Source organism: Furipterus horrens, unplaced genomic scaffold (genome assembly GCF_987537825.1).
Source record: "Furipterus horrens unplaced genomic scaffold, mFurHor1.1.pri manual_scaffold_11, whole genome shotgun sequence".
Taxonomy (NCBI): Eukaryota; Metazoa; Chordata; class Mammalia; order Chiroptera; family Furipteridae; genus Furipterus; species Furipterus horrens.
Genome location: NW_028327181.1, coordinates 2,462,559 through 2,478,918, shown reverse-complemented (window position 1 = coordinate 2,478,918; position 16,360 = coordinate 2,462,559). Strand labels below are relative to the sequence as shown.

The following is a 16,360-nucleotide window of genomic DNA, read 5'->3' as shown; positions in this document are numbered from 1 at the left end:
CTCGCAGCCGCCCCGCGCCGCCCCCTGGAAGGGAAGACGCGCAGACGTTTACTGAGGGCTGACTGTGTGTCGGGCGGGGGTCTAAGCTCAGGAGCGGCGTTGCCCCCCTTAATTCTCACATGATCTTACCTGGGAGGGACTATTAGGGGAGAGAGAAACATCAATCGGCTGCCTGCGCGTACGCGCCCGCACCCGCCCGGACTGGGGCTCAGGCCGCGACCCTTTGGGGTGCGGAGTGGCGCGCCAACCAGCTGAGCCACATCGGCCGGGGCGCAGCTCCAGGGTCCAAGCTACGGGGATGCCCGCTTTTTCTTGATGCTTCAGGTGGGCGGGGCCAGGGGGCGGGGCGGGCTCTGCCGCTGATCCAATCACGGCGCGCCGCTCCGCAGGCCCGTGGCCGATTGGTGGTTGCCATAGCTCCCGGCGTTCGCTTGACAAGATGGCGGCGTGGGGGCGACCGGGCCCTCTGTGCTACCTCCGGGTGGTGCCTGGCTTCTAAGACGGCGGCGGCTCTGTCCCGCGGGCCCGAGAGGTCCCAGACATGGGCTCGCCACCGCCGGCCTCTCTGCTCGTGGGGCTCTTGCTTCTGCAGGGCGTCCCGAGGCCGCTGTCGGGGGACCTGGGTACGTATCGCGGGGCAGGGGCCTGCAGGGCCGCGCTAAGGGACGAGGCGTTGAAGCGGGCAGACTGACTCCTCCGGGAGTTCCGGGGTGGCCGCCAGGGCAGGCAGGGGCCGCACCGCGTAGGAGGGGACTCTGCAGCCACTCACTCCTCCCTGTCCCCTTCCTTCCCGCCTAGTTTTCGTCCCTTCTTTCATCCGCGCGTCCAGCCCTGTGGTCAGCGCGTCCCTGGTCGGAGGCACCGAGGATGTGGCCGTGTCCCTGTCCCTGCTGCAGGCGGAGACAGGTAGAGCCCGGCCCGTCCAGTGGGGAAGGGGGAGGAGGAGCCAGGTCCGGGCCAGCCGTGGAAGCTGGTGAGGTGGCACCCCGGGGGTCCCCTGCAGCTGTCTACTGCGCAGTCAGGATGGGGCGGAGGGATGGGGCTGCTGTGGACCAGAGACGGCCGACTGACAGGTTTGAGCAAAGAAGGCTTGTGGGCACAGTGGCCACGCCCGCGTGCCTGGCACGCATCACGTCATTGCCTTAATAAGAAGAGTAATACCTTTTAATCCCATGAGACAAACGACGGCACTGACGTTCAGAGAGGCTATATCCCTCACCCAAAGCCACACAGCTTGTATAGGGCCCAGTCCTCGGCTTGGAAAGGATTCCATCTTAGGCCGTACATGCACCCCGTGAGCTGCTGGGCAGTACCGCCTGCATTCTCCTCTCCTTTAGGATCCCTGCCCGTTCCCGCGTGTGGCGTGCTGAACAATGACACAGGGGACTGGACTTTGACTGTGACCCCCAGTGCGGTAAGGCCAGAGGCAGACCCTTCCCGGGAGCATCTTTGGAGACCCACCTTTAGTGCCCCTTGGAGTGGACAAGGTGCAGCTGTCTCAGCACTGGAAGCACCGTCGCACTGGGCTGTCAGGTCCAGCAGACACCCCTCCAGCCTGAGGTCCTCTCCCCGGGATTAGGGACCCTCAGATGAGCTGCAGAGGGTCTGTGAACCCTCTGAAATCGGGTGTCAGGTCATGTGCGCGTGTGCATTTTTCTTATAAGAGGGTTGTCAGCTTTCATCAGATTATCAAATGATTCTGTGACTCAAGAAAGCTTCTTAAACCACGGGTCTCATTCTACTCTGAGCTTATGTGTAAGGACACTCAAGCCTGGAGAGATGAAATATCTTCCAATTAATTCATGTTTATTGAGTGCAAGGTATCAACTGTGGGTTTTATAGACGATGAGCAAGACAGACTTCGCCCCTCGGGAACTGGGGACTGTTTTCAGGAGCTTTTTGCTATTGTTGTTTTTCCTTATTTTTATTTACTTACTACAGAACTTTTTTTCAGTAGCTTGTTCTGCGCATTTACTCTTCCATTGGTAGGAAGATAAACCCTAAAGGGGCGGGACAAACTGAGGTCGTTTTCAGACCTGTGGTGAGCTTCCTCAGCGTATCCACAAGGTGCTTGCTTTTTACTGCTACACTGAGGATTTGGAATCAGGACTTGCACACCGCCCCAGGTTTATGGGTGGAATTAAGCAGAATCGAATCTCTGGGTAGAGTTCTCCTCTTGTAAAATGAGCTGAGACCACTGTGTGTTCGATGGCATGTTGTTTTCCGTGACGGTAGACGCTGCAAAACACAGCACTCTCTTCCTTTCAGGACGTGTTGGAGGTGACAGTGAGGCTGGAGAGGGGTCCGCAGAGGTGTCCCGCTCACGAGACAGAGCCCTTCCCCGTCGCCCCGTGCGTCGTCCAGACTCTGCTGGTCTCAGCGTCTCATAATTCATCCTGCTTAGCACGTCTGCTCATTCAGGCGGAGATTTATGCCAGCTCTCCTCTGGCGCATAACGCATCAGGCAAGTGAGGTCCTTGCGCTGTGGAAACATTCACGTCGCCCGTTATCCGTTTGATTATAGGAGTCTGCCGTACAATCTGTGTACTTCACTGGGGTCCCTTTTGCCTTCGTAAACCTATTTTCCTCTTGTCTTGTCTCATTTTAAGAGTTTCCTAGCTGAGCTTCTCTGTTGCTTGTCCTTTTCAGAGAATGTGACTGTTATCCCTGACCAGGTGTATCAGCCTCTCGGTCCATGTCCCTGTAATTTAACCGCCGGGGCCTGTGATGTCCGCTGCTGCTGTGACCAGGTACGCGCCTTCTGACGTTGGGCCCAGAATCGGGGTGCCTGACGGCATGGGAAGAATACCAGCAGTGCCCGGCGGCAGCTTTTTAAGTACATTTCATGTTGCACGTTGTTTTCAGATGGAGTATTTTCTTATCTAGCATCATCAGCCTTGTGTTTTCCATGTTATCTTTCTTTTCCTACTTTTTGTGGGCATATCTGTGTCCCCTGTGAGGGTGGGGTTCCCCAGAAGGCTGGAAGGTTCCTGACCCGGAGGCTTGAAGGGAATTGGGTAATTTACTTTCCGGGGGGCGCCAAGCCCTTGGAGACGACAGTTTGTGCTGGGCACCTGCCCCGCCTGGGGTTGAGGTTTGCTGGCGGGCTGGCCAGAGCGGGAGCTTTGGTTTTCCCGCTGCTCCTTCCGTTTTCTGTGCAGGAGTGCTCCCCGGAGGTGAGAGAGCTCTTCAGGGGGTCCTGTTTCACCGGCGTGTTCGGAGGGGACGTGGATCCGCTTTTCGATCAGCTCTGCTCAGCGGAGAGGGCGCCCGCCACCCCGGACTGGTTCCCGCTGCTGTGCGTGCAGTCACCCCCCGCCAACTCGCCCTTCCTTGGCTACTTCCACCATGGGGCTGCGTGAGTGCCCACTCCTGGCTGGGACCAGCGTGGGGGTGAGGGTGGGTGGCCCCCCGGACTGCAGGTCGCGTTTTTCCTGGGCCCTCCACAGAGGCGGTTCAACTAGCTGGTTCTCAATTCCGTTCCCGACTTCAGTTAGTGAGGTTATTCTGTGTTGGAAGGAGCCGGGCCTCCCTGATGACAACTGGGGGGTGGCTAGTGACGTCTGGGCTGCAGGCAGGGGGGTGACCCGCTGCCTTTCACCTGTCGGTGCTGTTGCGATTGCACGATGTTAGTATTGCTGGTACCGAAGTGAAATTCACGTAACACACAATTAACCGTTACCTGCTTTGTTACTATTTCTTTTTAACCACTAACCACTTTAACGTGTACAGTTGGTGATGTTCAGTACAGCTATTATTTGGGTAATTAAAAAGTAAACAATAAAATGTCAGTAAACAATTATTTTTATCAGATAGTAGCTAAAAGTATTCATGATAATCTTTCTTTCTGATTTTCAGTTCCCCACAACCAGACGCTTCCTTCCAAGTGCATTTGCACACGGACCCGAAAGACTTGTCAGACTTTGGTTACAAGCAAGGAGACCCCGTAATGACTGTAGATAAGGCATATTTTACTGTCCCTCAGGTAATTTCACGTGAAACATGCTAGAGCCTCTTCTTGGTCTTTAAAAGATTTTCTTTCTTTATTTTTAGAGAGAGGGGAAGGGAGGGAGAAAGTGAGGGAGAGAAGCAATGATCAGTTGCCTCAACACACCCCCAACTGGGGACCTGGCCTGCAAGCCAGGCCTGTGCCCTGATGGGGAATCGAACCGGCGACCTTTCACTTTGCTGGGGGGTGCCCAGTCCACTGAGCCACACCAGCCAGGGCCTTATTTTTTCCTCCTATTTTTAACTTAACTCATATTGCTCTTAAAAATGCTACTCTGAGTTACTTATTTTTTGCCTATGGATTTTCTAGGCACTCAACTATTTATGGTCTCTGGGTTTTTTTTTTGTAATCACTCTTAAGTTAATCACTGTCTTTGCTAAATCTCAGAGTGAACTTAATGAACCGAAAAGACATTCAAAATTCTGTGCAAAAAATACTGATGGGAACAAAACAGGAGCGTGTAGCCCTGGCTGGTGTGGCTCGGAGCGTCGCCCAGTAAGCGGAAGGGCTGTGGGTTTGGTCCCTGGTCAGGGCACAGGCCTGGGTTGTGGGTTTCATCCCCGCTCGGGTGCATGTCGGAGGCAACCTCTCTCACATCGGTGTTCCTCTCCCTCTCTCTCCCTCCCTTCCCCTCTCTCTAAAATCAATAATTATGTCCTCAGGTGAGGATACGCAAAAAACAAACAAACAAACAAACAATCCATGGGAGTCTAAAAACGATTTCTCTTTACTCTTCATATGAATCCATTTTTATGGTTTTAACAAAAATCTGGTTGTACCGAGGGAAAGAAATGAAGTTGAATATAGTCATGTTTCTGCCAAGTAAGTGGAAGAGGGCAGGGAATTCTCTTGGTTTTTATGGAATAATACTTACTGTGACTCCTGCCCAGGGGCTTCCGGACTTCGATTAGCAAATTAACTAGATGTTTTACTAACGTTGGTCAGCTGGTCAGTGACCTAGCCGTTGCTGAGGCTGACCCAGCAGCAGGAGCGCGCAGAGAGAACCCTTCTGTGGGGCGCTGACCTGCATCTTACGGTTGGAACAGCGGTGACAAGTCTGTCTGGTATCTCCCTGACCCTCAGGTGTCCCTGGCTGGGCAGTGCGTGCGGAATGCCCCAGTGGGTTTCCTTCAGAATTTTGACGTTCGGTGCGCTGCTGATCTGGAGGTCCACCAGGAAGCAGACGGCCTGACGCACGCCAGGATAAAGAGCGGCGCTGTGGGAGGTGCGTTGTCCTGGTCTGAACAGAGAACACAGACCTGAGCGTGTAGAGAAACTACGACCTCATGAGGACAGAAGCCACTTCTGTTGGAGCAACTGAAAATCCCATTTTGTCCGCCGATCCGGGGAGGTGTTTTCTTTAGAAGAAGTTCAGTTCTGTGAGAACATGGCAGTTTCGTGCTTTTTTAAGGACGGAGGTAGAAGTCGCAGAACAGAACAGGAGCCATTATAAAGCGTGCGGTTCAGTGGCATTTGATCCACGCACGGTGTTGTGCACCCATCTCCTCTGTCCAGTCCGCAAACATCCCTCACCCCAAAGGGAGACCCGCCCCCATGAAGCAACCCCTCGCCTTCCTCCCCTGGCCCTGACCCCTGGCAGCCCCCCGACCTGCTTCCTGTCTCTGTGGCTTTGCCGGTTCTGGGCACTTCACAGAAACGCAACCACACGGCGCGGCCTCTGGCCTCTGGCTCCCCACCTCAGCCCCGTGTGTCGGGGATTCATCCCTCGTGGGAGCAGACCCCGTTTTGTTTATCCAGCCCCCCTCTGGTGGACGTTTGGGCGGTTTCTGGCTGCAGCGGTCGGTCGCGTGCACGCGTTTGCGCTCACCCAGGCGCTGGTTTCTCTCGGATGCGGACCGGGCAGGGCAGCAGTGGGGTCGCGGGGCCATTTAACTGCTGGAGGGCCCTCCAGCTGTTTTCTAAGTGACTGCCCTCTCTTCACGGTCCCCCAGCAGCTGTTCAGTGGTAGTGACTTTCCAGATTGTCAGTGCTGACCTTCGGGTTCCCCTCAGTGGTGCTCAGGTGCCAACCACAGTGGGTGGGGTGCCCATACGGTGGTGTTGGGGAGCGGGAGAGTTTTGTAGTTGGCCCCCAGGACAGGCAGGTAATGTGTTTGCTCGCTAAGCTTTCGTTTGCACAAGTGACTGTGGTCATGCCAGGCCTTGCCGTCCTGTGCGAGGCCCATTCATGGTCTTTCTAGGCATCATTCCGCTGAAAGTCACCTACGAGGAAGCAGCGGACCTGGACGGATTCATCACCGGTGCAGGTACTTTGACATTCTGTGTTTCTGTCACCTCCACAGAAATGCATATGTCATTGCTTACAAGCAGCAGAGAGTCCTAGACTAAATGCGTTTGAACTAAGAACGTAAGGAGGGTCACAGCCGTGAGAACCTGTCCCTCCGGTGCTTTGTGGGTTCCTTGTTCTGTCTTCCTTTGCTTCAGAGTCACCGCAGCGACCTTGAACCACTTCCCCTACCGTTGTGGCCGACGTGGGCGCCCAGGCCCCTCCTGGGTCTCCTGTCCGCACACGTTTTCTTAAATATTTTTCAGATAGTGAAAGGATTTTTTAGGAACAACATTTTCACTTCTTGCTTTTTTTTTTTTAAATAATTAAGTGCGCAGTTGCGATGCAGATGCGTGTGCAGAGGTTGGCGGACGGCGCCAGGACGCTGGTCTGTAGTGAAGGGCTGTGCTGCTGGGGCCTCTTTCCAGTGTGTGTGACTCTCGAATTTATTCATGACCTCAGTGAACCCGACCAGAGTGGCTGAAGGGGGGGGGCGGTGAGCAGGCAGCAGGCCCCACTCCGAAGGGGCTGACGCGCTTTAGTCTCCTGTTCACACTCGTTCTACCAGGCCTGTGCTCCGAGCTGTGAGCCGGACGGGGGGGACAGAAACGAGAGCAGGGGGACAGGCCTCGCGCAGGGTTTGCAATGGCACCAGGCAAGCGCCCAGCGCCGACCTGGGAGGACCAGCCACAGACTTGGGCCTGAAGAGAGGCTTTACTTGACCCAGGTTTTCTTTTATTTGCAGAAACACTCTTAAGTCCTGGATCAGCCCCCAGAAATGTGAATGTGGAAGAACATTATACTTTCAGATGGAATAATAATACAATCAGTGACATACATGTCAGAATTATTAGGGCGGAAATTAGTGCCCACCAGAAAGGTAACGTGGTTGAGGGTAGCAAGACCGCTTTCATTTTAAAATGTTTTTTTTACCTTCAGCAAGATTCTCATTATTATAATACGTAAAACTAAGTCATACTTGTTTCTTATTTGTATTTGTGGTTTAATAAAAAATACTAATTTTTTTTGCATGTCAGAATGCAATTATAAGGTAAAGAAAATAAGACTATGGGGGATCATTTCTTTTTCTAGTGACGATGTGCCTGTGACATTTTTTTTTTTTTTTAATTTCTAGGAATCATGACACAGAGATTTACAGTGAAGTTTTTAAGCTATAACAGTGGTAACGAAAAGGAAGCATCTGGAAACCCAGGTAGGACGGTGTTTGTCAGTCCCTGGCCTTACAGACATTTTAGTTCAACACCCCTGCCCCGCACGCCGAGTCTGAGCACAACGCTCTGGTTTTAGTTTGTGACTCTGACCTTCCTCTTTCTCTGCTGGGACACTGTGTTCTTTCTCTGAGGGCAGCTTTTTCTTTCCCCATAAATTGTTACGGATGGCAGCAAGTTACTGTAAATGCCAGGCATTCTTTCTCTTCCGCTCCTGGTCTTTTGAAAAAAGAGGTAACACTTGTCAAATGTTGCTGAAATTAGCATTTTAAAGAAGAATAAGATGCAGATGCTGAGTTCCCAACCTGGGGTCTGTGGTGAGACGGCACAGGGACTGTGAGCTCCCTGTCACTTTGCGCATTTTGTTACTTATGGGCATCGTAGCCCACCGCTCGCTTGGGGACATCCTTCATATGGGGAGTCAGAGGATAGAGCTTTCAGAGGTGAAGGGTCATGATATCCAGCTTACTTTCAAATGGTCTTGCAAAAAGTGTGTGTGCGTGTGTGTGCGTGCGTGTGAGCACGTGCACGTGTGTGGAGAGAGAGATGTTTATATAACAGAGACCCAACAAAGTGGGTCAGAATGAACAGTGGCTGATTTTAGATGGTGGCAATATTGGTCTTCACACTATTACTTTCAGTTTCCCTGTACATGAGAGCGTTTCATAATAAACGGTTGGAAACCATTGGGGCTGAGCATAGGGTGGGAATCGGACCTACCATGGACCTTGGGCTGAGCCGAGCTGCAGGAGAAGGGCTCCCCCGAAAGGCCCCTTTGGCCTGCGTGTCCCTGGCAAGCTCCTCCGACGAATGGGGCAGCCGTCGCTCAGCGAGGGCCCATTACATGGCCTGCTCAGTGGGATGACCCAGGACGGACCTTGCCCGCTTTTCACGTTGCAGATTCGATTTCTAAGATGTATTTTCAGCGTCACACGAATATCTTTGTTAACACGATGAAGGTGATGCCCTCTCTCTCTCAAGGCCGTTTTGGAAAAGTGTGGCCTGGGTGTCCCCGTGAGTGTGTGCTCCCCTCGTGGGCGACGTGGGGAGCCAGGACCGGCCCCGCGGGGCTGCCTGCAGGACAGGCGCTACCGCCCGTCTGTTCTGCCATCCAGGTTACCAGCTGGGCCGGCCGGTTCGAGCGCTAGACGCCGGCGGCATGAGCAACGTCACGGCTTGGCACCTTTGGCAGCCAGGTAACATGGTCTGGTTACAGGCACAGCTCTCGGGTGAACTGGAATGGGAACGATGACCGTGTTTTGAATCTAATCAAGTCAGCAGTTACTCTGAAGTCTGGCTGGTTGGTTTAGCTTGGGGGTGGTTACTTTTTATGTTAACGTTGTAACCCAGGAACTGGGGTCAGAGAGATTTGAATAGGGGGCGGCTGAGGCTCCCTTCTCACTGTTGCCTGTTGCCCGGGGCTGTGCGGCAGGAGGCAGCGGAGCACGTTCCGGCGGTGGGAACCCCTGCGCCCCTGGCTATTACCCGCCCCTGCCCAGCGGTCAGTTCCCTGCTCGGTGCGCACCGCCGGCCCCCGGCTCCGGCACAGAAGGGCGCCCTTGTTCAGCCCGGAAGCGTTCGAGTCCAGGGCCTCAGTTCTGGAAAGCGGGCAGCTGTTTCTACTCATTGGTTTCTCTCTGCTTTTCAAGAAAAACTTTGAAGTCCATCTTTTCTGTAGCAAAAATGGTAAGAGGATATGCTCTTTTTTATTTTGCAGCCGGAAGAGGTCTGTGCCCGTCGGCAGCTTTCAAACCCATTTCCTTTGGAGAAAACGCGCTCTCCGGGTGCCTCTTGGAGGTGGGCATTGAGGAGAACTGCACGCGGCTCAGGTGAGAGCCTCGCGGGCGCACCGCCTGCCTTCTGGGTCGTTTGCTCGAAGCCGTTCACCACGTGAATGCTGAAGGCAGCAGGAATGCAAACTCGGGGTCTGAGTCAAAGCCGTGCGGGAGAGCGATGGGGAGCCATGTGCAAAGCTCCATGACGCGTTAGAGTGGTGCAGACATCGCCGTCAGGGAGAGTGGGCTTCTTTCTTGGGACTGTCACCTGGTGAATGAAGAACTGCCCCCCTCACTGGCTGGGGTTTGGAAAGTGTATTTTTAGATCTGCATATACATCCTTTTTTAATTTTTAAGTGAAAAATTTTTAATTTTGTTATTTTGTTTTTCCCCCATGCCCACCCCCAAGTTCATCCTTTTTTTAAAATTGAGATGAGATTTATGGAACATCTTTAGTCATTTAAGAGGGACCAGGCCAGTGGCATTTAGTGCATTCATGAGTTTGTACAGTCACCACCTCTGTTTGGTTCCCAAGCACTTCCATCTGCAGAAGGAAACCCACCCTTGAGCGGTCACTTCTCCCTCCCTCCGGCCCCCGGCAGCCCCCCGGCCTCTGTCCAGACGTTGCGTGGAAATGGACTCTTCAATGGCTGCCTCGTTGTATCTGGCTTCTTATGCCTGGCAGGCGCCTTAGAGGTCCCTCCCCGGTGTGGCCGGTGCCAGCGCCTCATTCCTCTTCGTGGCTGAGTCACACCCCACCATCCGGGCACACCGCGCTCCGTTCATCCGTCCTCTGCTGTTGGGCACGCGAGATGCTTCCACCTCTTGGCTGTTGTGAATGATGCTGCTACAGGCATTCACGTACCAGTTCTTGTTTGAACATCTATCATATGCCCAGAGTGGAATTGCTGGGTCATACAATAATTCCACGTTTAATGTTTTGAGGAGCCTCCACAGTGTTCCCCCCAGTGGCCGCCCCATTTCATATCCCCACGAGCCAGGTCAGGGGGCTCCAGCTTCTCCGTGTCCTTGCCAACACTCCTAGTTCCCCACGTTTTCGACAACAGCTGCTCTGGTAGCTGGGAAGTGGTCGCTCATGCTGCTTTTTCTTGCGTGCATTTCTGTGCTCATTTCATCTGTCACATATCCTCAGTGGTGTCATTTACTGGGGAGCAAAGAAAAGTTGGGGGAGACACTGGGAAGGGAAGAAAACCATGGGTGCAGTCAGAGCCTGGCCCCTGCAGTTCATGAGACGCGTGCCCTCCAGTGACATTACTAAGTTCCAATTCTTAGTCTTCACTTAATTTTATGGCTCAAATTTCTAGCTAAACATTCAGGTTCCTTCTCCTCGTGGCTCACCCTGGCCTGAGAATTTATCCAGATAATGTGATGTGTGCTCTGCCCACTTCCCATGCTTTCCGACCCTCAGCGGAGGCTGTGAACCACAGTACCTCACACAAGTGACCAGCATTTTTGGTTCCAAGTGAAGGACAAGCCCTGCACCCCCCCCGCTGGCAGACTTCCAGCGAGCACAGCCTGGGCTCGAGAAGGCCCCATGGGTGGGACCTGCCGACACGTCTGACTCTCTTGCAGGGAGAAGGCTATGGAGACCCTTGGCTCCTTAATGCGGGCGACTCACGTTGCCAGGAGAGGCAACTCCGATTACCAGGATCTCAGTGACGGCTGGCTGGAGATCATCCGTAAGTCAGCGCGCACGGTGGCCGGTGTGGCAGCAGCGGCTGTGACCCCACCGCCGCCCCCGCGGCAGAGCCCCGTCCACCGCTCGCCTTCCTTGGTGGTGGCTCAGCGCCGGGCCCAGAGGTCAGCACTGCAGGCGGGTGGCCCGCACACCTTTGACCTCCCACTCCTGATGCTTTTCTTGTTCTTGGAAAAGGGAACCCGCAGGAAGGTCACATTGCCCCGTTGTTTTACGAGCTGACAGACTTTGTAAAGGAGTTTGGAAGATTGTTGGTGCATTCAGTTTGCACTGTGTTTGATTGGCAGGGATGCAGGTGATTGAGAACTGACTGTGTAACTTAGAAAAGCAATTTTGTTCACTTAAAAGAAAATAAGGGAATAGAAAATATGACTCCAAGTGGAAGGAGCCAGACACAAACGACTACGCGCTGATTCGATTTGTATGCAGTGTGTGGAGAGGTAAATCTATAGCACAGGACACAGATTAGTGGGGGGCCGGGGGCTGGGCTGTTGGGGGGCAATGAGGGGGGACTGCGAACGAGTACAGCGATTCTTCTGGGGGCAATGAAAATGTTCTAAAACTGAATCTGGTGACGGTTGCCCAGCTCTGAATGTCCGAAAACCCACTGGATTGTATCCCACACTGGGCGAATGACTTACGTATGAATGAGGCTAAAAGAAGGACGTGAAGGTGCGGTAGATCTAACCATGGCAGGGGTCGCCGAGGCCGGGTGAAAAGACTCGGGAGCCCAGGGCTTTTTGCTGTGGTCAGAGGCGTTTCCAGCGTTGGGTTCGCAGGGGCTTGTGTGCCCGGAAGATGAGGCCCACGCCCCACGTGGCCCGTGGAGTAGAGGCGAGCCAGGCTTGGCTTGCCGCAGCAGGCCTGATTTCACCTGCAAGTCCGCAGTGCCGCCTGGTCACTGGGCTCCTGCTCACTCCAGTTATCAGGGCAGAGGCCCAGGGTCACAGTTTGTTGTGGCAAAGCTGGAACTAAACCCCGGGTTGCAGCCTCCTCCCTCTGCGCAGCTGGCGAGTCTGGCGCGTGTTTCCGGTTTTCTGGGAGATCTGAGCGTGGACATGCACTGAGCAGAGGGAAGGCTGCTTCTGCTGCTCCGGTTAAAGAGCTGCCTTTTGGAGCCAGAAAGAGCTTGGTGGCTCTGCAGGGTCTGCTCTCCTGGGTCCCCTCCTGTCCCTGTGGTCGCTCCTGTGTCCTCACCTCTGCCTGGCTGGTGGGCAGCAGCCGTCCCCAGGCCCTCTGCGCCCTCGTCCACTTGGCTGCTGGACTTTGCACAAAGCACACTCTGGGCAGATGCCAGCACTCTCCCTAGCCCTGTGATCAGGGTCCAGATCGTTACGACCCCCTCTCCCGGTACCCTGGGGTGGCCAGGGGTCCGTCTCTGACTGGGACAGCGGTCCTCGTGGTCACCCGTTCTCCAGTCATGAGGCCCAGAGTTAGATCCTCATTTGGGAACAGAATCCAGAGGTTGGGGCTTGTCAGGCGCTGGGCTTTGCTCTCTAGGCCAGCAGGGTGGGCTGTGGAATGACCAAGGGATAGAGAGAAGGAGTCAGGAAGACACCATCAAGTGCAAAGTGTGGGAACTTTCAAGGCAGAGAACCCAAGTTGGGCAAATAAGAAATCCAAGGTGATGACATTTGTTGCTTTCAAGGTAGAAACACTTGGCTTCTTTTTCATGTCTAAGCCAAAGTCCCCCTGGATCCTGGTTAATAAACAAGAGAGAGGGGAAGTTGAACACTGGTATCAGGAGGAGGAAATTGGACACCGTAAGGAAACAGTGTCACCCACCTTTAAAATCCCCGAGGACGCAAAGAACTTCCCTCTGCCCCCGGAGCTGCCTTAGAACTTGCTGTTTACCTCTTACACTTGACCTTGCGCTTTTACCCCCACGAGCCAATTTTCAAGGCGAATGAAGATTAATTTCTCATCCAGTTTCATTCTCCCCCTTTTGTGTTACTGCTCCGGCAGCATGTTAGGGACTTGCCTTTTACTTGTCTATAACACATGAGCTGACGTCAGTACATATAGATTGTAACGTCTCGGTCACCTGCTACAGGAACAGTGGCTGCGTGGGGAATATATGTGCAGGGCATGTCACTGCAGTGGCACAGTGTTTCTGGTAAAACTCCGGGTAGGTTCCACTGAGGGCCTCGGGAACTGAGTCACGGTTTATGGTTTTATTATATGGGTCGGGGACTTTAAAGTTTCAGTGACTGACTTCACATTCAAGGAGACACTCGGAGCACAAGGTGATGATACAGTTGTGGGGGACGGACAGCCGGAGCCTGTGAGAGACTTAAGCCTCGTTGTTGTGATTCCGAGCCAATAATGTTTCCCACTTTTTGGTGTCGTGGCATTGTAGAAGAATGTATTCAATTCTTCTTTCCTGAATGCACAGCCGCATGTTTCTGCAGGTGCAGACGCCCCTGACACAGCCGCAGACCCGTCCGACGGCAGCGCGAACGGCACCTGCCTGGGTGTTCCTGCTCAGCTGAGTATCCGCATCCTCGTCTCGGATGCTGGCGCGGTGGAAGGGGTTACTCAGCAGGAGATCCTTGGCGCAGAGATGAGGTCTGACTGCATCTTGCATAAGTAACGTACAGGGTGCTCCAAAAAACAGGGAAATGCTCATTTAGAATCTGATGGTTTATACGCAAATTTCAATTATTAGCGATATATGCATAAGTGGAAAATGTATCTGCAGGGTGTTTGGGGGTCAAAGATGAGTATGGGCTGCTTAGTGCTAAGCATGTTGTGAAATCCATGAACGTAATTGGCACAGTGACTGAGGCCATTGCCCGGTGGTCAGGTGGGTTCGAATCATGGCTGTGTGGGCTTGACCGCTGCGTAATCTGTTCTGAGCTACAGCTCTCACCTATTAAATGGTGACATGACGCTCGTGTGCCTGGCCTCTGTCAGCTCTAAGTGACAGGCCCCAATTTGTACAGACTTAATCGGAAGGGGAGTTGATAGGTTCAAGCTCTGAGAAGTCCACATACGCCCTGTTCGTGGCTCATGGTTTCCATGTGGTCACGGGTCTCTGTCCTTCATCTCTTGGCCCCTCTTTCCTTTGGGGGGGCTTCCTTCTTGGGGAGGTTCGCCTCAAGGGGTGGCAATTCCAGGCTTATATCCCTTGGCAAGTCCTCTGGGAGGAGGGGGCCTCTGTCCCCACCTGCCTCAAAAACAGCCTGGACAGACCTGTGTTGGTGCCGTTCTGGGCTCACGCTCCTTTCAGAGCCAGTCACTGAGGCCGGGCAGTAGGCTGCTCTGATTGGCTAGTCTCAGGGATGGGCCCACCCCCTAGATTCAGGTGAGTCCCTTCTGGTCCACTCAACTGACAGGAGAGGGTGGTTCCCCAAGGGAAAATCGGGGCGCAGTTACCGGAGGACAGGTGAGGGATGCTGGCTGGGCGGGAGGAACAGGCACTGGCCACCAGACACAGCTGGTACCGCTTTGAGACCGAACAGAGCACCTGCGCTCTGTGCCGAGGACGGGGACGCATGTGACCGTGGCTAGCTGCTGACTTCATTGTCATCGGATAGTGTGAGGCACATGAGTGAGGAAGCAGAGTAAACGGGGCTGGCAAAAACGCTGGTGCCAGGTCCCTGCGGGTCGGGCGCTACCCTCTCCCTCCTGTGCGTGGGTTTGAGAGCCCACGCCATACCAAGGCGGTCGTGTGAAACTCAAGAGCCCCCGGTTTCTGCTGCCGCTGCGTCGGTGACCTGGGGTCCTCAGCAGACCGGGCGTGAGCTCTGGGTGCGCTGCCCGCGCCCTCTTCCCCAGGGTCTCCTCGGCGAGCTGGCGGTTCCAGTGCGGGCTCACCTGCGGGCCCCAGGCCGGCCTCTTCCCGCTCAGCGCGTCGGTCCAGTTCATCGGGATCCCTGCCCGGCTGCCCCGGCGCCCGACCAGGTAACTGCCCTCGCCGGCACTTTGGAAAGCAGAAAACAATGCGTATTGGAGAATAAGTTTCTTTCTTTGACCAGCTTCTGACGCTTCTCGCCAGAAGCATGCTGTGTTGAGGCGGTCGTAGCTTCTAAACTGTTTTGTAGATTCCAGATCAAGTTCGCGGAGTGGGACTGTGACAGAAATGCTGTGTGCTGGCCACAGCTTCTGTACCCATTGACCCGGCATTATCAGGGTAGGTACCATTATGTTATATACAAAAGGGCGTAAGAAGAAAGTTTCCTGATAATGTGGCCACTTAAAATGACCATTATTAATGTTTTGGCTTATTACTACCTAAATATTTATTTTTAAAAAGTTGAGAAATAAGACTGTTGCTTCCTTGGTTCGCTGTCTTGCAGGGGAGCCGTACGCTCAGTGTCTTGCCAAGGGCTTGCTGCTGGTGGCCTTCTGCATGTCAGCCGCGCTGCTCGGGGACCCCCGGCCCCGCAGGTGCAGAGCGGGCCAGGCCGCCGCCCTCCGAGGCCCCGCAGACCACCGGCGCTCCCTTTAGCCGTCTGTGGTACTCCTGTGTACAGCTTTAATAAATGAACGGTTTTGTTCTTGTAGGAAGCTTTTATCGGGTGCTCTGTGATTTAATTCCCGTGTGTAGCTACCCTGACGTGCGGAGCTGCGTGGAATGGCATTCTCGTTGCGGGACCAGACCACGCAAAGGGCACACGCGGCTCAACTGTGTGAATGAGCGTCATTAGAAGCTTTAGTTTATCCCAGATCACTGAAGCCATAGGAATTTTGGTCCAAATATGTTATTTGTTCCTTACACAGTGAGTGTTTTCCTCTCCTTTTTACATATTTCTGCTGAATTGATGGATTAATTTCCTCTATCCCAAAGAAATAATTAAAAACTCATAAAGCCTTAAAAATGTATATAGTACAGGAGCACAAAATAAATTGTTAAGAGAAGATATGGGGCTGGGAAGGGAAAATATTAGGAAACTAAAACAAAACCAGGAGTGAATTTAAGCCCCTGAAAATTTATGCCAAAGACCTTGCATTTAGTTAAGCTAAACCCCTAATTTAGTCTGCAGTTTACAAAAAACCCAACTATGATTAACTACAGGAATCACAGGTTCCACTTGTTAAAAACAGCCTGGTTTTCAATGAAGGACAGTGTTCCCTCGTTGAGTCTTGAGAGAAATTTCCCCTGTGGCCCCTACAAGGGGTCAGACAGCGTGATGCAGCCGGGGCAGTGGGCGTCTTCACCCCCATAATGGCCACGTAGCCGATCGCCCGAGTTTTCTTTGTGGGCCACATAAATCCAGTCCTTGTACCAGATGGGCTCTGTACACCGTCAATAAACCTGCATTTGAAAAGTCACCCTAGAAGAAGTCGAAAATGGCCTTTTGTCAAAGAGAAGGAAATGCCCACTGATCGCTGAGCTGCA

General features: G+C 53.6%; 1 protein-coding gene across 1 annotated transcript; it reads left to right on the top strand.

Annotated features, from left to right (window-relative positions):
* The first annotated feature begins 431 nt into the window (after nucleotides 1-431).
* On the top strand, nucleotides 432-15,533 carry TCTN2 (tectonic family member 2). The gene is made up of 18 exons (XM_090290889.1): nucleotides 432-623; nucleotides 799-906; nucleotides 1,338-1,414; nucleotides 2,269-2,464; nucleotides 2,650-2,750; nucleotides 3,162-3,358; nucleotides 3,859-3,985; nucleotides 5,093-5,234; nucleotides 6,210-6,275; nucleotides 7,041-7,175; nucleotides 7,431-7,508; nucleotides 8,640-8,720; nucleotides 9,242-9,353; nucleotides 10,893-10,999; nucleotides 13,428-13,584; nucleotides 14,797-14,922; nucleotides 15,063-15,151; nucleotides 15,318-15,533. Exons 1-18 carry the CDS (start codon nucleotides 542-544, stop codon nucleotides 15,467-15,469), a joined length of 2,133 nt encoding a protein of 710 aa, XP_090147015.1. The 5' UTR covers nucleotides 432-541; the 3' UTR covers nucleotides 15,470-15,533.
* Nucleotides 15,534-16,360: the final 827 nt, after the last annotated feature.